Consider the following 21,978-nt stretch of genomic DNA (forward strand, 5'->3'; position numbering starts at 1 on the left):
AATGGGCAGAAGACCTGAATAGACATGTTTCCAAAGAAGACAGATAGCCAACAGGTCATGGAAAGATGCTCAACATTGCTAATCATCAGAGAAATGAACATCAAAACCACAATGAGATATCACCTCACACTTGTCAGAATGGCTATCATCAAAAATTCTACAAATAACAAATGGCAAGGATGTAAAGAAAAGGGAACACTTGTACACTGTTGTTGAGAATGTAAATTGGTGCAGACACTATGGAAAGCAGTATGGAGGCTCCTCAGAAAGCTAAAAATAGAACTCCCATATGATCTAGCAATTCCACTCCTGGGTCTATTTCCAAAGAAAACAAAAACACATTGGAAAAGATACGTGCACCCCAATGTTCATAGCAGCCTTATTTATAATAGTCAAGATATGGAAGCAACCTAAGTGTCCATCAACAGATGAATGGTTATTGAAGATGTGGTATATATATAATGGAATGTCATTCAGCCATAAAAAATAATGAAATTTTGCCATTTGCAACAACATAGATGGACTTGGAACATATTATGCTTAACAACATAAATTAGACAAAGACAAATACTGTATGATATCACTTATGTGTGGAATCTAAACTATAAAATGAACTAGTGAATTTAACAAAAAAGAAACAGACTCACAGATACAGAGAACAAACTAGTGGTTACCAGTGGGTAACCATTACCTTATAGCACAGTGGTGCCCAATTTTGCTCACTAAGTGGGCAGAGGGAAGGGAGGAGGGGCAAGATAGGGGTAGGGAGTTAAGAGGTACAAAATACCATGTATACAATAAAAAAGCTACGAGGGTATATTGCACAGCACAGGGAAACATCGCCATTATTTTATGATAACTTTAAATGGAGTATAATCTATAAAAATGTTGAATCACTATGTTGTACACCTGAAACTGATATAAATCAACTAATGATTATGCTTGCAAAAATACTAGTGGCCTTTAAACATATCACAATATCAAAATTAGGTAACATTTGTTTTGGCCCAGGCAACATTTATTCATAAAACTATTATGTGACATTTTCATCCCTATTGTACAGATGAAATAGATAAGAAACTAAGATGTTAAGTACTTTGCGTAAGCTCACAAACTTAAAAAGGGACCCATCAAGGATTTTGAATCCAAATAACAAGGATGCACAGCCCATGAATACATAAGGTGATAGAACTTGAGACATGGAAGCACACAGATATTATCAAGTTTCAGCCAGAGAAACCCACACTGACACACACTTACGTGTACAGATCCAGTGTCAAAAATTGTAATCAGATTATTTTCTGTATGAATCAGTATTCTTTGAATACATTTCTAAAACAATAAAACCATAACTACTTTATCTGTGAAAGTATTTTGTGTTTTCAAATTTTCATCAATAAATTTTTCTGTTTATAGAATTTCAAGCAATATAGAACTGTACATGTATAAAATTAAATTACCCTGAATCTCCCTCCTGCCTGATTACTGTCTCCTGACCCAAAGGTGTCTATTATCAACAGACAGGTGCATGTTCTCCAGATGTGTTTCTCTATAGGTGAATTATTATCATAATCACAGATACACAAAAATATTTATTCATACATATATTTTTTTCAATATTGGAATCACCTTATTCATATTTTGCAACTTGCTTTATTGCATCAAAAACAGTATCTCTTTATGTTTTCATTTGTATTTCATTAGCTGTGTTTTTAAATGTTTCTAAGACATGTATATTGCTCTTTGAATGAATTCTGTTTATATTTATATTAGTCATCTATTGGTGAAAAATAAATTACTCAAAAATTTAGATGTTTAAAATAACAAATATATAATACTACACCATTTCTTTGGATCAAGAATCAGGGAGAAGCTAAAGTGGAAGGCTCTGGCTCAGGGTCTCTCACAAGGCTGCAATCAAGGCAAAGGTAGCTGGTTACTGGCAGGTCTCAGGGCCTCACTGCTTCTGGCCAGAGACATGGGTTCCTTGTTACTTGGGTAGCTCACAACATGGCAGCTGGCTTCTCTCAGAATGAGCGTGAGACCAACAAGGAAGACACAGCCTCTTTGTAACCTTGTCTCAAAATTGAACCCCATCTCTTCTCATATATTCTAGCCATTAAAGAAAGTCACTAACTCCAGCCCACACACAATAGGCCAAATTATATAAGGAAGTGAATGCCAGAAGGCGAAGATCATTAGAGACTGTTTTAGGGGCTGCCTACCACAACATCATTAGATTATCTGTTTATATTGGTTCCTGGGAATGCTTCAATATCATGAGAGTTCACTTCATATAATTTTCAAGTATTTACTCCAGCCTTGTCAAGCAAGTTTTAATGATTATTTTGTAATACAGTCTTTTAAATTTTAATATTATAATTTAAAAGTAATATGGCTCATTATATTTAAAAAATTGATAGCCTTGGCAGCATGAAATATGAGCACTGAAAGAAATTAGGATTAGGACATGTCCTGGTGGCTTCAGGACACAATAGGAGAAGCTTTAGTGAAGTCCAGGTTACACTACTAAGCAGGCATTAACAAAGAAGTTTCCCCCTTTTATCTAACTTCTCCAAACTTCCTATACTCTGATGTAAACAGTGGATTTAATAATACTTTACTCAAATAAATGTGAAGATTAAAGGATATACAATTTAGAGTTCCACTTGCATAAAATAGTTTTGTCAACATTAATATCTTACTCTTCAGACCACCTATCCTAGAGGAAGCACCTGTTCTGACTGAGAACTTGTCTACCACCTTAAAACCAGTCAATTCACTTGGTCCCCATTCACAGGTGTCTTGGCCCCAGGGACAGGATTTCATTTCTGTCATCGTCATCATCATCACCAAGAGGGGTTTTTGAGTGAGTGCCCATGGGGGAGTGTAAAATGACCAGTCCTTAAGCCCTATCACCTACATAAGAGATCGCTGGATATACACAGTGTATCTCAACTTACTTTCATTATTACTCCCTCAAGGAGGCTCTTTAGACAGTTTTTCTTTGCCAACACTTTACTGCATAGAATGTGAAATTTTAATACCATAGATGTAGTTTACATCTATTTATGTACTGTGGACCTTTGGAGGGCCACAAACCATTGTAATGTCTACTTCCTTCCCCTATTCTCAAGAACCAATTTTCAGATTCTTGGTGGGAGGCCATATTGGCTTCACTGAGGATGAATGGAAAATTGTGATGGAGACAAAACCTGGAACGCAATCCCTGCCCATTATGTGGTGTGCCATTCAGGAATGCTTGCTTAGCCTCTGTTAGCCTGCCCTTTTTCTTCTGCAAAAGGGCACCCATTATGCTTTCCTTACAGGACTATAGGGAGGAGTAAATGGGGAACCCTCCACAGAGTATATGACACATTGTAGGACTTCAAGAAATGTGAGACATGGCCCACTTTTCTCCTCCCTCCTAGAAAGTGATGACTGTTATCTAAGCCTCCCCCTGTTGAGCCTTCAGGTAGCTGTAGCCACTACCTTTGCCTTGACTGCAGCCTTGTGAGAGACCCTGAGACATATCTGCCATAGAAATCACCTGGAAACATGGCAGTCAGAAATAGCACATATTCACACTTCCATAATAAAGGAGGTTTGGGGCCATTTCTGTGTTGCAGGATGGCTTTGCTGAGGAATCCAGGGTGAGGTAAGAAGATCATCAAACCATTTTCTTTAATTCCTCATCATTTTATGCCCCTTTATTTTACCTTTTAGATTGATATTGGAAAAGCAGTTTCCCATTGAGCCCCCAGATGAAGAGAGTGCAGATAAAGGGGAGGCAGGAATCACAAACCCTTGACTTTGACACCAGACCCATTACCCTCTACAGGACCATGCACTAGGATTTCATCTGCACCATCAGCTTCTTCAAAGAGAGGGGATGGGGAGCGAATATTACCTCAGTGGGCACAGTTTAGAAACATGTAAAACTACAAGTTTTAAGTTCTAGAAGGTCATCATCTGTCAAGGAGACTGTTGGATGCCCTTTGGGGAGGGTAGGAGGTAGATCCCATTCCTGTTCCTTAAAAGATGCCTCTAGAAGATTGATCTTCCATTAGTGAATGAATCTGTCATCTGTCAATGGGAATAATGATGCCATCCTCCCAGAGTTGTTGTGAGAATAATGTAAGGTATATAATTGTGTGCATGTTTCAGCTATAAACATATAAATACTATCATAGAGCTAGTTCCCTTTAGCAACCTTTTTAAAATCTGAAAATAGTGGTTTTTTTGAGATTTCTCTAGTAAGGTGACTGTGGGGCTGCTTTCATATGACTCCATGCTGCCCTGACCATTCTTTCACGTATTTCCTGGGGCACAGGTGCCCAAGAAGTTCTGTAGCCAGTGTCCAAGAGTGCAGCAGCTGATGGGGACCTCACTATTTCTTCTCTCATAGATATTGCCAATGTCTCTGCAAAGAGGTTGTACCAATCTGTCCTCCACCAGCAGTGAATGGAGTTATTGTATCCCCACATTTTCCACTTAAAGAGGATGCAGCATAAACATAAAATCACTGATCAGATTTTCTTTTCAAATTCTGGAATTATTTCAGGATATATTCTGAGGCACAAATGTGAGATATGCCATTTATAGGGAACTATAACAAAGAAAGATTAAAATAATCTAACGTTCTAGCACCAGGATATCAGATTAGCAAATAATAAAAACGTAAAACCCATCATGGACTCAGATCTGCAAAAACAGGTGCTCTCGTCTTGTGGTTGTTTGTGCTAAATACTAATAAGATTACAAAGGTCAACTAAACAGTAAATATTAAAAATATTCAATGTCCATACTCTTTGACAAAGAAGTCCCACTTGTGGGATCTTGTCTTCCTGAGGCAGCCGGGTGAGACCCCTGCCATCATGACCCATCTGTCCACACTGTTCAGGGTTGAACCATCAACACAGGTGACTCAATGTCTTCGGGCCCCCTGACTGCTTGATTCAAAGGAGAAAATCTCTCTTACTGCTGGTTGCCCAGCCTTGATGAACCATCCACAGAACCACCACAAGCACTGATATGGAGCAGTGCTAGGTCCCTGCTCCTGGAGGGTCATGTAGATCTCTGACCTCATCCCAGTGTGGGAGAAATCTCCCTTCTTCTCCCTCTCCAGGCTCTCAGAAGCCCTCCACTCTGTAGCAGGTAGAAACAGCCCAATCCTTACTGTAAGTTTAAGGTTTTACAAAAGATGGAAGAAACACAGGTGTCAGACAGCCTCTGCTCCAAACCCTGTCACAAACTTCCCTGGAGGCAAGGGGAAGGGGCATCAAGCCTGGCTCCCTGCTGAAGGGAAGGTAAACACAGGGAGAACAGAGGTGATCACCTCAGCAGTATGTATCCTGATACATTTTGTACAGATCAGTCACCAGCAACTAAAGGTGCCCAGGCTGCCGGTTATATCCATAGTTATGGCAGTGGGCTTGGGGAGAAACCTCTTTGCCACCTGTTTCTGGTGAGAAGCCCATGCTTTTTTGTCACATACATCGTGAGGACAAGACAGCCATACCTCACCACCAGCACCTTGGTTCTCCTCCACAAAGCATTCTTTGTGTCGGGTTGCCTGATAAAATCAGGACACGCAATTAAATTTGAATTCCAGAGAACTAAGGGATAATTTTTAGCATAAGTATGTCAAATGAAATGTGATTTTGTTTATCTGAAATTGAAATTTAACTTGGTGTCTTTTATTTTTATTTGCTAAATCTGGACACCCTGGAGTAGGAGACTGTGAATCTAAGTTTAACAGCCCCAGTTGAGCCCACCAATCAGCACCAATCATCCATGTGAGTACACCTTCTTGGATGTCCTAGCTGAATTAAGCCTCCAGATGACTGTGACCTAAAGTGACAGAAACCATGTGGAGCAGAAAAACACTCAACTGAGCTGAGTCAACATACTGAATCCTGAGAGATAATAAATGACTATTATTTGTGGGACTTTATTAAGTAGAAATGGATATCCAAAACATGTATTTGGGGTGTACTTTTTTTCTGTGGTCTGTAATCATTGGAAAGGATAGGGATTCACTGATTCCTGAAGCCTTGGTAGGACTTCATTATAGTTTCGGCTATAGATTGCATATAGCTTTATATGTGGGTATCGATTTCTGAATATTTCTATTCCTTCTTGAAGGGATTTCCATAGGAAATTTTCATGACATGTGATTTTCACCCTACTTTTGGAATTTAGAACCTAATTCCAATCCCCCTCCACAGGAGGAGTCTCCAATGCAATCTCCTGTGTTAAGGAACAGAGAGGTTGTTGCTACAATTGGCTCCATAAACCACATGGAACACCATACCCTCAGAACGTTGCTTGGTGAGTAATAGAACAAGGGGCGTTTACTCACTTTGAAAAGTGATTCTCAGATTGTTTCCTGAAACACTCTCCTGCTACAGGGATAACCTTTGGCAAGGAAGTTACTTTCCTTGAGCACATATAGACAGAGCTTCTTCACCAGCAGCAAATAGCTCTGCATTGTAGTCTTTGGCCTTTATGACTGTCTCATGAAGCACTTTTAGTTGGTCAAGTCAGTATGATTCTGGGGTTTATTAAAAAAGAAGCCCAATTGCCTGCAAATCTAAGTCATTTTCTCCAATATCACCTTTATAAGTAATAGAATTGATGTTTTGTTCTTTTTATTCTTTTGTCATAGTTCTTGAGTTAGAGCCCAGATGTGGATAAAAGGTATGTTTGGGGGACCCCTTAAAGACACAAGCATTTTGTAACGGATCATAGGAAAAGTTGGGGAGCCAGCAAGACTCAGAAAAGGGGAGAAGAGCTGTGGATCTATTGTTAGACTCACCCCTGAGAACAGAGTAAACATGTGCTCTATAAAGGCAGCTTGCTTCAAGAATTTTGAAGGGAAAGGGTATGGGCTGTGTGTCCCTCCTTCCAAAGTCACTCATCAGGTAAGTGATTCCCACAGTAGAGAAGTGAATTACAGAGAGGCTAGAAGTATTTTGGTCATGGATGTCCCTCCTCATGGAAGAAAACATCAGGAATGGAGAATAAGAATTTCCCCAACAGAAACCAATTGTATGGGGAATTGACTAGGTTTCTTTCTGCCTATTAAATGATTATATTTTTCTAGGCCTGCCTCCCTGAAGCACCTCTGAATGTTTCTTTAAATGACTTAATAAATATATAAATAAATAAGTGACTTTTTTCCAACTTCCTAGATCATTCAATCACACGATTATAGACATTCTCTTAATGTTCTACCATAGATGACGAACTTCTGTTAGCCCTCTGAGGGCTAGCTCATCTCCAAGAATCCTAGGATATTTCCCTGGGTCTCTGTATACTGAGAGTAACTCCGCTCTTGTCTCTTTAAAGCAAACATATTCCTGACAACAGGGACGTTTTTTTCCATCAGCCTGGGCAGAGTTCGCCAATTTTCCGGATCCCAGTCTAGTGCCTCTAATTAGTATGCTTTCTCTGGTGGTAGCCAGAGCTAAGGTCCTCAGCTTTCACCGAAATCCAGGGAGTGGAGGAGTGTGCAAGAGGCATTTCCGGTGTGGGGGATTAGCCTGCGCCTCGCGGTTGCCATGGAAACCTGACGTCAATAAGGCGACCGTGACGACTTTTCTGCAGAGACTGACGTGACCTGATGAGTAGCACAGGTCCCGCCTTCAGGTGTTTGGGACTCAGCTGAAGGTGTGCGTCCCGGCGATGGTGGCTGGACCGCCCTAGGGTGTGGGGAGACAAAGGGATCCGCTTCCAAGTCGCCTCTTTCCCGCTTTGGGGCTAGGTGCCTCCGCTGTCTCGTAGGTAAAGCCATTGGGGTCCCGCCCAGCCCCAGTGGGTGCGGTGTCCTGCTCCAGGGGTGTCCTGGAGCCACTTTCCTTCTAAAGGCAGGGGCGCGGGAGGTGACACAGGTAACGACTCTAAGCCTCAGCTTTCCCCTCTGTAAAATGGGGATAAGAATGCTTTCCCCACAGGATCGCTGTGAACATTCAGTGATAACACATGAGTAAGCCTATAGTCCTGTGGTTATTGTGGGATCATGAATGTTTGGTCACTTCTTATTTATTATCAACTTCGTTGTTGGGGGAGAGATGAGGAAAGAAAAAGAAAAAGGCCCTGGTGAGAAACCCATTGTAACATCTGGTAGTTAGGATCACTGCTCAGTTGTTTCACTGTCTATGTCACTAACCCAGTGCCTAGCACGGTGCAGGGCACACAGTTACCAGTAAAGCATGGTAATTGCTGGATCTGTCTCTCCCTGTGCAGCTTCTCATGCCGGTGGCCTTGGTCATATCAGGTGTCTGAAGGGGGCAGGTTCTGAGCATGTGTCCTGATGGCTGCTGGAGCTTCTACTCCCGATTCAAGGGCAGCAGTCTTCAGGAAACCACAACACTTCACTTCCTGGTGGAATATGACGCCTGGCTCTAGTGAGTTCATAGATCTGGACAAAAGCATGTTATAAAATAGCTCCTGTGAGATTCTAGCCTAAAAGTAGAGAAGCTACTTTGATCTCATGGGAAAGAGGTTTAGCAGGTGGAATGTCATTCCATCAGCAGCTACTTGCTTTGTAGTAGTCCTGAGGCCCATCTTAGAAATGCCTTATTTGTGCAAAAGCAATGAATTCTATAGCTTGAGGGAGCTGCTTGATGTTTAATATGCATTTGCAATAAGTTTACATATATATTTTCTAACTGTGTAAATAATAGTCAGTGATTCTCACGTATGTCTGTCAGATGGGTATTGAAATATGCAATTGCCTTTTCCGTGCCAGCCAGACAGGGGTCCATACGGCGTTGTTCTGTATTCCCATCGGAACTTAAAGGGAAACTTTCACAATGTCCGGAGTCTTGATGTCCTGCAAATGAAGGAGAAGGATGTCCTCAAATTCCTTGCAGCAGAAACCCACTTAGGTGGCACCAACCTTGACTTCCAAATGGAACAGTACATCTACAAAAGGAAAAGTGATGGCATCTACATCATAAATCTGAAGGGAACCTGGGAGAAGCTTCTGTTGGAGGCTCGTGCCATTGTTGCCATTGAAAACCCAGCTGATGTCAGTGTCATATCCTCCAGGAATACTGGCCAGCGAGCTGGGCTGAAGTTTGCTGCTGCCACTGGAGCCACTCCTATTACTGGCTGCTTCACTCCTGGAACCTTCACTAACCAGATCCAGGCAGCGTTCCGGGAGCCAAGACTTCTAGTGATTACTGATCCCAGGGCTGACCACCAGCCTCTCACTGGGGCCTCTTATGCTAACCTGACTACCATTGCTCTGTGTAACGCAGACTCTCCTCTGCGATATGTGGACATTGCCATCCCATGCAACAACAAGGGAGCTCACTCAGTGGGTCTGATGTGGTGGATGCTTGCCTGGGAAGTTCTGCGCATGCGTGGCACCATCTCCCGTGAACACCCATGGGAGGTCATGCCTGATCTCTACTTCTACAGAGATCCTGAAGAGATTGAAAAGGAAGAGCAGGCGGCAGCTGAGAAGGCTGTGGCCAAGGAGGAATTTCAAGGTGAATGGACTGCTCCAGCTCCTGAGTTCACTGCTACTCAGCCTGAGGTGGCGGACTGGTCTGAAGGTGTGCAGGTGCCTTCTGTGCCTATTCAGCAGTTCTCCACTGAAGACTGGAGTGCTCAGCCTGCCACTGAAGACTGGTCTGCAGCTCCCACTGCTCAGGCCATTGAGTGGGTAGGAACAACCACTGAGTGGTCTGAAACTGTTCTTCCACAAACTCAAAATGGAAATAGGTTGATGGAAAATAAACAGTTTCTAAAAAAACAAAAGAAATATGCTACGTTGTTTTTCCTAGCAATCTGTGATTGTACCATGGATTCTTCCCTGATCACCACATTTTTATCCATTGCGTAACAAAATGTTTAAATGCCAAAAAGTTTCCAAGTGTTAGTATAAAATGTCAGTTATGAGGATTTAGTATTTTGAAAAATAATAATTACTCTAGAGCTTCCCTATTATAATAATATTCAGCCATATCCCCTAAAATAACCGGATATTCTAAAATATCTTTATGATTATTTTCCAGGAAATAATAGTTTTAGTCTGTACTTCAGAAGGACATGTGCATCAACTTTCACTAAATATTTCAACATACCTCATTGCAAAAGATGATTTCTATTTTGGTAATATGTGGTGTAGATGAATTTGGTGAGACATGGTGTGGACCTATTAATATGATAAGAGCATATTGATGGGTATTGTTCTCCTGGTTATTTTAATTGCATCAAAGACTTAGAAAAATATATTTTAAATGCTTTATTGACCTATGATTGACATACAATACATGGCACACATTTGAACTGTATGCTTTAATACGGTTTTGTATATGTCTACATCATGAAACCAACACTACAGCAGAGATAATGAACTTCCTCGTGCCCCTTTGTAATCTCCCACCCACCTGCCTCTGGCCTCCAACTTCCTCCCCTGGACCTTTCCTGTTCCCAGGCAACCACTAAACTTCTGTCACTATTAATTAATTTCATTGTGATTTTATGTAAATAGAATTGTATAGAATGTACTTTTTTCCTAGCTTCTTTCATTCAGCCTATTTCTAGATTTACCCATTTGTTGCCTGTATAGATAGTTTCTTTTTATTGCTGAGTAGTATTCTATTATACAGATATATCACAGTTTGTTTTATCCATTAACCTGGTGAGGGATATGAGGTTGTTTCCAACATGAAGCTCTTTTAAATAAAACTGGTATGAACATTTGGGTTTAAGTCTTTACAGGGACACATGCTTTCTTTCTGTAGGGTAAATACTTAGGGGTTCAATGGCTGGAGCATATGGTAGATGTAAGATTAATGTTGTAAGAAATTACCAAGCTGGTTCTGAAGTGGTTATACCATTTTTCATTCCCATCAGCAGTGTATGAGGGTTTGATCCTCCACAATATCGTCAGTGCTTAGTATGGTCAGCATTTTTAATTTTGGCCATTCTCATAGGGGTGTAGTGATATCTCACTGTAATTTTAATTTACATTTCCATATTGATGAATAATGTTGATCACCTTTTCATGTACCGATTTGCCATTTATATAATTTCTTAGGTGAAGTGTTGGTTCAAATCAGTCACATGCCAGAGAGGTCATACACAAAACAGACCTGGAAAGTAGAAAGGAATTAGCAAACAGTTTGGTGAGTCACTGTAATAAAGGTAGGAAAAAAAAGAAAATCATGGCTTTTCCTTTGTAAAATGTAGTCAGTGTTGATAGATACCCCCTGGTGGTCAGATCTAGAACTGTAGCTCTGAAAGTCTCAAGGCAGCAGGCAATGGAAGGGGAAGGGAGGGAGAAAAGGGTATGAAATAACCGGCCCACAGTCTTCAAAAATGTCGAGGTCATGAAAGTCAAGACAAAACGGAGGAACTTTGCTAGACTGTGGAAAACTAAAGAGACACCACAGTACAAGATTCTGTCCTGGATCCTTTTGCTATGAAAGACATCGTTAAGACAACTGGCAAAACTTGAACAGGGTCTGAGGATTAGCTTGTGATACATTTTATTAATGATAATTTCACGATTTTGATGGTTGTCTTCTGGTTATATAGGAGAATGGTCTTGTCTGTAAGACATACACTCTAAAGTATTTGGGAGCTATGGGGCATCGTGTTGGCAACTTGCTCTCATATGGTCCAGGGAAGGGGGTGGGGCAGGGGATTCTTTGTTTTATACCAGCAAATTTTCTGTAAGTCTGTGATTTGTTTTTAACAACAACCAAAATCAAGGAGCATGTCTTGTTTTCATCAGAAACATGGGCTCATTTATATAGATAAGGGCTGAAAGGAACTCCTTTGGGTTTTACAACAATGATGCCATTGGTGACCTTGTTGAGAGCAGATTCAGCTGAATGGAGAGGCAATAGACAGGGGTGGGTTGAGGAATGACAGGGAGGTTAGAAAGTGGAGACAGTGAATATAGTTCCCCCTGCTTTGAGAAGTTTGTTGTTTATGAAAATGAGGAGAGAGGGGAGGATGTGGCTTAGGAATATTGATTTGTAGGGAAGGATTTTTGGTATATTTGTTTAGCTATTCATTGGAAGGAGAAACATAAGCCAGTTCGTATTAATTTTGAAAAGGAAAGGCCTTGTAAAGAAAATAGAGAGTTCAAGGTCTAAAAGTTGATGAAGATAAGAAATGCTCAGCCTTTAGTTTTTCTGACTCTTCTGCATTGCCAGGACAGTGAACAAACACTGAATTCAGTATTTTCAGGTGGCTGGGTGTGGAGGATGTTCTCCTACGAAAAGGTCTTTCTATACAGCTCTTCATATAACATACAATATATATAAATTATACATACACCAAATTACAGCAATGGATATTTCCAGGGTTGCGGCGAAATATAGATGTTATGTACACTTCCGTGTTGTTCGAATTTATCTTACATCCAAGATTTACTACTTACGTAATTATAATAAAAATAACATTTTAAAACAGGAGGTTTGAATTTGGTCTTAAATTTATTTGCAAATTTTTTGTTGTAGAGAGAGATTTACTTTTCTGAAAATATGTCCATAATTAATAGTGAAGGGGCTGAGGAGGAAGCAAATTAGAAACTACGTATAGCATCATCCCAAATTTTACTTATCAGACAGGATCAGAGACTGCACAGGTAATAGCAGTGGAAGCACAGGGTCTTGTGCCACATTTCACATCCAGAAAAGTCCATCAAGTGGGTTTAAGGGAACCCCTGGTGCTCCCTCATCCCCACCTAATCTGTTGTCCTCAACTGTGAGGTTCAAGTTGCAATTCCAGTTCTCCTCACCAGCTGGTGAAGACCTCTACTTTCTAAATTTTCCCCAAGCATATAATATTTTTTTAGCAAGGAAAGAAAACCAAAGCAATAAAGATTTTTGTTTGTTTAAATAGGCTTTATTTTGTAGAGCAGTTTTAGGTTCAAGGAAAAATTGAGCAGAAAGTACAGAGAGTTCCCATGTACCCCTTGCTCCCACAAACCCACACAATTCCCCTCCTACTGTCAATATCCCACCTCAGAGTGCTACATTTGTCACAATCAATAAACCTATATCTATACACCCTTTATTACCCAAAGTCCATATTTCACGTTGTCAAAAGTATAAACATTTTAAAAAATAATTTTTACAAAGCAGGTTCTAAAACTGGAAGTATGAAACAAGCCTCTATCTCATATACAATTAGGTAAAAGTTGTAAAGATGTATGATCACTGCCAGAGGCTGATCGTTCCAAAACTGACATTTCATTCATCCTTTCACTACATATTTATGAGCAATCTCTATGTGCCAGGCACTGGCAACCTGTATTCAAACTCCTATTTCACACCTCTCTCTCTCTGTTCAGCCCTAAACTTATCTATACAACTGCCTACTTAGTGTCCCTGTCCTTTACAACTGCAAGATTCTAGCAGAGTTTTCACATCGAATAAGTTTACATGAGCCCTAGAAGGTGACTGACTGTCTGCGGGGGAGTCAGCGTGCTAGTGTAGAATGAGAAAAATCAGGGTTAGAATCCCTGTAATGCCTCTTACCAAGCTATGTGGCCTTGAAAATTGTTACGAAATACTTGCACTATTCCTTAAATGGTATAGTGTTTTATGAATATATGTATGTATGTATGTATGAGTTTCCAGCTGTTATGTGCCTAAGCATGAAATGTCTGAGTCTTAGGACATGAATAAGCTCTACTTGAAATTATAAAATTGTTCCCCCAAATGTTTGCACCTTTTTAAACTGCCACCAGCAGTGGGTGAAAATTCTCAATTTATACATCATACTCCTAACAAAAAAATAAAACAAAAACAAACCAGAACTTTGGTATTTAGAGAATTTTAAAATAAGTCTTCCTCAACTGATGACTCTGAAATATTGCTTTCTGTTGTTTTCACCTCCATTTCCCTAATTACTGATATAATTAACCACCTTTTCTGATATTTATTGTTTTTTATGCATTAAGAATATTAAACCTTCACTGGTTAATGGCCTCATTCTTTTGTCATGCCCTTCTTGAGAAAATATTGTGTGCCAGGCAATGCCAGTCAAAATCATCAGAGGAGATGGGCTTTGAGCTAAATCGTACAGGAAGAGTAGGATTGTGAGAGGAAGTGGAATACATATATGGACATTCCTGGCTATGCACAGGGCATGGAAGAGGAAATGTACCCAATGTGCTTGGGGTACACAGCCAGGAGACAGTCTGATATGGCTGAAGTGCAGCCTACAAGGAGGGATGGGGCAGTTGATGAGGAACTCTGACTCACTTTGCAGCATCCAAAAACTATTAAGTGGCCATCTTTAGCCCTTATGAAAACAGAGCAGAAAGGGACCTTAGCAGTTACCTAGTCCAGCAACTTCAGTTTGCAGAGAGAGTAATGAGACTCAGAAAGAGTAAAGTAGAACATGGCCACCATGCATGTGTTAGGCACCTAATGGGATCAAGGTACGCAGGCTCCAATTCACATTTCATTCCAGACTTCTTACATGAGCTCTAATCCTGTGTATCTATCAGAAATCTTCAACTGGAGGAAGATAAATCCCCTGGTAACCTGTACCACTCAGCACGGATTCCCCTACCCAAAAAAGCATAAGTTCAATCATTCCTCATCCTTGCCAGGCTACCATCTAAAAGAGAAGTCCAAGTGGGAGAGTGGCGAGACTATGGTCACTAGATTCAGACAACCCTTGGTGAGAAGATCTCCTCAGCCTTTTACTAACTGTGGGGCCTGGGAATGATATTTAACTGCTCTGACCCTCACCCTTCCTCATTTTTAAACCACCAGTGTTGGGCACCTAGTGGGGCACTTCAGGAGATGCCAATTTGCTTCCCACTTTGACTCTTCCCTTCTTAAAAGAGGTGTCCTGGACATGAACTGAAAAGCTTGACTACTAGAGGGAATACTTGAAAATGTAACAATAAAGGGATATGCATGCAAATTCATTACCTGCCCACGTGAGTTTCTGTGCCAATTTGTTATGTTAGAATTGGCTGCCTGATGGAGTCCTGGAGAAAGAATGTTATTATAGGGACTTCCCTGGTGGCGCAGTGGTTAAGAATCCGCCTGCCAATGCAGCGTACATGGGTTCGATCCCTGGTCCGGGAAGATCCCACATGTCACGGAGCAACTAAGCCCGTTTGCCACAGCTACTGAGCCTGCGCTCTAGAGCCCGTGAGCCACAACTGCTGAGCCCGAGTGCCACAACTACTGAAGCCCGTGCGCCTAGAGCCCGTGCTCTGCAACAAGAGAAGCCACTGCAATGAGAAACCTGTGCACCGCAATGAAGAGTAGCCCCAGCTCGCCGCAACTAGAGAAAGCCCGTGTGCAGAAACAAAGACCCAACACAGCCAAAAAAAATAAATTTAAAAAAGGAATGTCATTATATCATTTGCATTTAATTGAAGGATCTCCAGTCGAGTCTAGGATAGGAGAAGAAAATCTCCCCCACCCCTCTATTTCATAAGCTCTCCAGTTGTCTTATTTTGACTTCTAGATTTAGCATCAGAAAAGTTTGTGAACTTTGATCTTGAGGCACAGAAGCTGATAAGGAAGCACACAGTGTATTATTGACTTGGCTAAGTAGAACACTGAAATGAGAGTCAGGGGTTCCCATCATAAAGGCACTTTGGAGAGGTCACTCCCACCAGCCGCATTGATTAAACAAGATAAAAATATTGAGTTCTCCTAGCCACTCAAGAATGTTACCACTCAGAATACCAGGACAAGGGACTTCTCTGGTGGTCCAGTGGTTAAGACTCTGTGCTCCCAGTGCAGGAGGCCCAGGTTTGATCCCTCGTCAGGGAACTAGATCCCGTATGCCACAACTAAAACCTGGAGCAGCCAAATAAATAAATATATTAAAAAAAAGAATACCAAGACAAAATCATCATCACCTTCTGGATACAAAATACTCATTTGATGTTTTGTGTATTAAGTCAATTTATGAATAATTTACAGGAGTGAAAAGAAAAGGAATAACAGAGGACAACTAAATCAGAACATTTAACAAGAATTTAAACATATCAAACCCAAATTTTATTCCTCACTTTCCTGGCTTTGAATATAGGTATACACAAATAGCCATCATCCTGTGAATGTAACTTACTCATCAACTCTCATGCCTGAATCTGGAATATATACATCTTGTAGATACCGATTCTTCACTTCTATCTCACTTACATCCCCAATAAATTCTGTCTTACCACCACTCTGGTTCATCTTGTACTTAAATCATCAAAACAAAATTTTTCAAAACTTTGACAGCTCATAATTTCATTTAAGGGAAGACAGCCATTGTCTTGCTCCATAGTTGCAAAACATTTTCATTTTTAGATTGATGAACACCAATTAGAATGATGAATCCAATGACTTTTTTCCACTTATACATGATCTATTTCCTTCTAATTACCTGATTTCAGCATTTGTCTACTTAGAAACTTACTGATTAAATGTTGGACATATATTAAATATATGATATCATAAAGATGACAGAAAGTTTCCCCATGTCCTTTGAGCAAAACACGGCATTTCTAGTTCTTGTCACAACATATTGTATGACTAGTGTCAAACTGATGGAGAACACCATTTATCATTTTCGTCCTTAGAAGTACATTATTCACTGGTTGATTTTTGAGTTTGAGAAAGTTCATCTAAGATACTGTCGTTTGAAGACTCACAGTTTGATATTGCTGTCACTGTACTTACATCTTCTGATTTAATAACCATAAAATGAATTCCTCTCTCAATTTCCGTCTGTATGGGAAGAAAATGGAAAAAAAATCCCACCTGTGTTCAGTGAAAGCTGGATTAAATAAATGCAAAGATGGAGTCTTTTGACTTCTTTTATACCTTCTTGAAAGATAGTGTAATACTTTGGACAATGCAGTAAAAAACTAAATGGTGATGTGATATGACTTGTTTCAGTATTGTGTCATTCTTAATGTAAGCTAGTCCATCATTCTTGCATTATCTCAATTTTTTTAGTCTTTTTAGTATACCTGGGAATAATTAGCTAACAATAAAATAATTCTTAGGATGATGAATAGCAAAATGTCTCAAGATATAGAAAAAATAAGATCAATAAGATCCCATATGTTAATTTTACAAAAGGGCCCAGTTGTCCCACGTGGTGTGTGCAAGGTAGAATGAACACACCATCTCTATTATTATTATCTCTATTTAAAAATAAGAGATAATATTCTCCTCATTCTTAGGAAGATTTCTAAGAAAGAATAGAAAACATAAAATAGCAATCCTTAAAAATACTTAGAAATGCTCAAAGAAAAGCTCAAAAACAAAAATTGGTTGCAGTGGACCCTGATAGTTTGTTTACCAAGAGTTAAATGAGATCCCATCTGGAAAAGCAACCTGAGGTCCTAGATGAACACTGTGCTTCCCAGTAATTACACCAGCAGTCAAACTGAAGATATCATAGAACTCTGCATAATAGGTAACAGACTAATGGTATAGAAGCAATTTCCCCTAGGAAAACACCATTTTTAAAATTGAAGTATAGTTGATTTACAATATCGTGTTAGTTTCAGGTGTACAGCAAAGTGATTCCATTATATATGTACATATATATAAATTCTTTTTCAGATTCTTTTCCATTATAGTTTATTACAAGATATTGAATATAGTTTCCTGTGCTATACAGTACATCCTTGTTGTTTACCTATTTTTTTTTTTTTTTTTTTTTTGCGGTATGCGGGCCTCTCACTCTGCTCCGGACGCGCAGGCTCAGCGGCCATGGCTCACGGACCCAGCCGCTCCACGGCATGTGGGATCTTCCCGGACCGGGGCACGAACCTATGTCCCCTGCATCGGCAGGCAGACTCTCAACCACTGCGCCACCAGGGAAGCCCTGTTTACCTATTTTATATATGGTAGTTTGCATCTTTTAATCCTATACTCCCAATTTATCCCTTCCCCCACTTTCCCCTTTGGTAACCATAAGTTTGTCTTCTATGTCTATGAGTCTGTTTCTGTTTTGTAAATAAGTTCATTTGTACTATTTTTTAGATTCCACATGTAAGTGATATCACACAATATATGTCTTTGTCTGACTTACTTCACTTAGTATGATAATCTCTAGGTCCATCCATGTTGCTGCAAATGGCATTATTTCATTCGTTTTATGGTTGAGTAATATTCCATTTATATATATATATATACACACACATATATATCACATCTTCTTTATCCATTCATCTGTTGATGGGTATTTAGGTTGCTTCCATGTCTTGACTGTTGTAAATAGTGCTGCTATGAACATTCGGGTGCATGTATCTTTTTGAATTAGAGTTTTCGTCTTTTCCGGATATATATCCAAGAGTGGGATTGCTGGATCATATGATAACTCTATTTTTAGTTTTTTAAGGAACCTCCATACTGTTCTCCATAGTGGCTGCACCAATTTACATTCCTACCAACAGTGTAGGAGGGCTCCCTTTTCTCTACACCCTCTCCAGCATTTATTATTTGTAGACTTTTTGATTATGGCCATTCTAACCAGTGTGAGGTGATACCTCGTTGTAGTTTTGATTTGCATTTCTCTAATGATTAGCAATATTGAGCATCTTTTCATGTGCCTGTTGGCCATCTGTATGTCTTCTTTAGAGAAATGTCTATTTAGGTCTTCTACCCATTTTTTGATTGGGCTGTTTGTTTTGATATTGAGTTGTATGAGCTGTTAGCATATTTTGGAAATTAATCCCTTGTTGGTTGCATCATTTGCAAATATTTTCTCCCAGTCTGTAGGTTGTCTTTTCGTTTTGTTTATGGTTTCCTTTGCTGTGCAAAAGTTTATGTTTGATTGGGTCCCATTTGTTTATTTTTTATTTTATTTCTTTTGCCTTGGGAGACTGACCTAAGAAAATATTGCTACAATTTATGTCTGAGAATGAGAAAAACAGCATTTTAAAAGGTATTTGTTGGTCTAAGCATGAAGCACAGGCCACTTTTATAAGAATCATCTGGGCTCTTGTTAAAATCGCAACTTTTAAGACCTTACCCTAGACCTTTCCCTGGAGTTTGAGGTTCAAGAATCTGTATTTTGAACAATTTCTCTGGTAGATTCTGATGTTCACTATAGTTTGAGAACTGCTGGATAGCAAATGTCCAAGATTTCTTTAAATATTTTGCATACTGTGATCTCTGATTCCAATGTCAGTTGGTTTTGCCATTCAACTTTAATTATGTTTCTGTTTTGGTGTATCTGGGAGGTAACAATTGAGACATGCAGCACTTGTTTACTGAGTCCTTAAGACAGGAAAGGCCCTTCTCCTTATGGGGTTTACATTCTCTTTTGGATACACATAAAATAAAAAAATAACTAATGTAATTTCAGTGAGTGAAGAATGCCATGAAGTAAATAAAAAAGAGAAATGGGATCAAAAATAATATTTATGGAGAAGGCAGTCAAGGATTTCCAGGGCCACCCAGTTTGACAACTTCAAAGACCATCACTTACTTTGACTACACCATACATGATGATCCCTGGAGCTGTGCCATGCTTTGTCACTAGAGAAGGCCATGCTATGGATGTGACTTTTCAGCTGAGACTTGGATGATAAGAATGAGTTGAGGGTGTGTGTGAAGAACCTTTGATATTAGCCTACGGAACAGCACACTCTGATGTGGGAGTGAGTATGACTTGTTCCAGAAAAAGACAAAAACCAGTGTGGGAGCCTGGTGGGAAAAGTGGGGAGAGACAAAGCAGAAAGAAAGCTATTGTAAGATATGGGAAGAAAACTCAGGCCTAGCAGGCAATTTTACCACATTTCCATAGTCAGTATACTTCTTCAATATCTGAGACCACTGGGGCACAACATCTATTCTGTGCACAAACCTTCAACACTCTCTCACACCTCAACATTCTCAACTGCTCTTTTGGCTTCTTGCTTCTTTGGAAAAATAAATGCTATCACAGAAGAGATTGTCTATATGTCCCCCAGCACCAAACATACCAATTTACCTGCCTCAGCACCTATGCTCACTACTTTCCCTGCAGTGACAAATCTTCCTATGGTAGCCCTTCTCCTAGCAATGGATCACCTACTCCAGGACTCTGATTGTGTGATTATCCCCATTTTCCCTTGAGCCAGCAATATTCCTCTTTCTACTAGATGAGTGAATATATGCATGAATGAACAAACAGATGAACTCATGAAAGATTTGAGAGTTGGGTTGGGGGTATAGAGGGAGGTGTTAGTGTGATTCTCAGATGTTTCACCTGATTATCTGTGTGACAGGTAGTGATATTAACTGGGATGAGCAACATGTAATGGATCCTTTCTGGAGGGAACATGATGGGCCATCCTGATTTCTCAGTACCTTTGTACACCCAAGTGGGAAAGTTAAGAATGCAGCAAGATATTTAGATCAGAGACTGAGCTAGAGAGGGAAATGCAGGAATCATATGTGGATGGACAGCAATTGAAGATATAAGTATAGATGAGATGGCTGCCAAAGGAGAGAACATGGCATGAAAGGGAAAGGTGGGCATGTGCTTTACAAGCCTGAGGAGACCCAAAGCTTTCACCTCGGCTGTCCTTCAGGCTCAGGCAAGTAGGAAGTGAAGACTAATGCAGAGTTGTAAATGGCCTGGCTAAGACTGAATGAGTTCCCCAGCAAGGACCAATTTGCAAAGACTGGGAGAATGTTTCTTCTTTTTTCTTCTTCTTTAACTTTTATTGACTCCAGGTATTTAAAGTAACTGTCAAAACATCAGCTGACCACTAAGCTTAGGCAACAGACTTTAATTGACACACATGATAAAGAATACAGACTTTACAAAAATTGTTTTAAAAAAATCACTAAACAAACAATCAACCACAAACCAATAGCCAGCAACAACAAATCTTGGGGAGAGGGAAGAATATGATTTCCAGAGTCACCACATAGTAATATTCAAAATGTCCAGTTTCAATAACAAAAAATTATGAGGCACACAAACAAAGTACAGCTTATTCACAGGAAAAAAATTAATAGAAACTGTCCCTCAAAACTGTAAATCAGGGCTTCCCTGGTGGTGCAGTGGTTAAGAATCTGCCTCCCAGTGCAGGAGACACGGGTTCGAGCCCTGGTCCGGGAAGATCCCACATGACGCGGAGCAACTAAGCCCATGCACCACAACTACTGAGCCTGACCTCTAGAGCCCACGAGCCACAACTACTGACCCTGCATGCCACAACTACTGAGGCTCAAGTGCCTAGAGCCCGTGCTCCACCACAAGAGAAGCCACCGCAATGAGAAGCCTGCACACCTCAATCAAGAGTAGCCCCTGCTTGCCCCAACTAGAGAAAGTCTGTGTGCAGCAACGAAGACCCAACACAGCCAAAAATAAATAAATATATATATATATATATATATATATATAAAAGACTTTAAATCAACTGCCTTTAATATGACCAAAATGGTAAAGAAAAAGAACTAAAATAAACCAGGTGAATGATGTTTTGCCAAACAGGGGATATCAGGAAGAAATTATAAAAAAAAAACAATAGAAATTCTGGAGCTGAAAAGTACAGTAGCTGAAATGAAAAATTCAGTAGCAAGGTTCAACGTCAGATGTAGACAGGCAGCAGAAAGAATCAGGGAACTTTAAGATAAGTCTATTGAAATTACCCAGTCTGAGGAGCAAAAAGAAAAAGGAGAAAGAGAGAAAGAAGAAAGATTATTTGAAGAAATGATGGGTAAAACTTTTAAAATTTAAGGACAGTCACAAATACATCCAAGAAGCTCAACAAATTTAAAGCAGGATACACTCACCAAGACACGTTACAGTCAAATTCTCAAAACCAAAGACAAAGAGAGTATCCTGAAAGCAGCAGTAGGCATCAGGTTTTATTTGGACCCTGGTCCAGGCAAACTGTTAAAAAAACTATAACAGAATTGGGAATTTGAACACGGATTGGACATTAAATGATACTAATGGATGATTAATTGTTAGGTGTGATAATGGTATTATGATTGTCAGTAAAAAAGAGTCCTTGTAGAT

General features: G+C 39.9%; 1 protein-coding gene across 1 annotated transcript; it reads left to right on the forward strand.

Moving 5' to 3' along the window:
- Positions 1-8,731: 8,731 nt before the first annotated feature.
- LOC113616488 (40S ribosomal protein SA-like) lies at positions 8,732-9,859 on the forward strand. Its single transcript, XM_027099838.1, has one exon. The coding sequence runs from the start codon at positions 8,732-8,734 to the stop codon at positions 9,857-9,859; it is 1,128 nt and encodes a 375-aa protein (XP_026955639.1).
- The last annotated feature ends 12,119 nt before the right edge of the window (positions 9,860-21,978 follow it).

Source organism: Aethalodelphis obliquidens, unplaced genomic scaffold, assembly GCF_003676395.1.
Source record: "Aethalodelphis obliquidens isolate GAN/ISIS:26980383/991018 unplaced genomic scaffold, ASM367639v1 scaffold144, whole genome shotgun sequence".
Lineage (NCBI taxonomy): Eukaryota > Metazoa > Chordata > Mammalia > Artiodactyla > Delphinidae > Aethalodelphis > Aethalodelphis obliquidens.

Bases quoted from the DNA above. Each gene is read 5' to 3' on its own strand.
- LOC113616488 (XM_027099838.1), top strand. From the start codon at position 8,732: ATGCAATTGCCTTTTCCGTGCCAGCCAGACAGGGGTCCATACGGCGTT.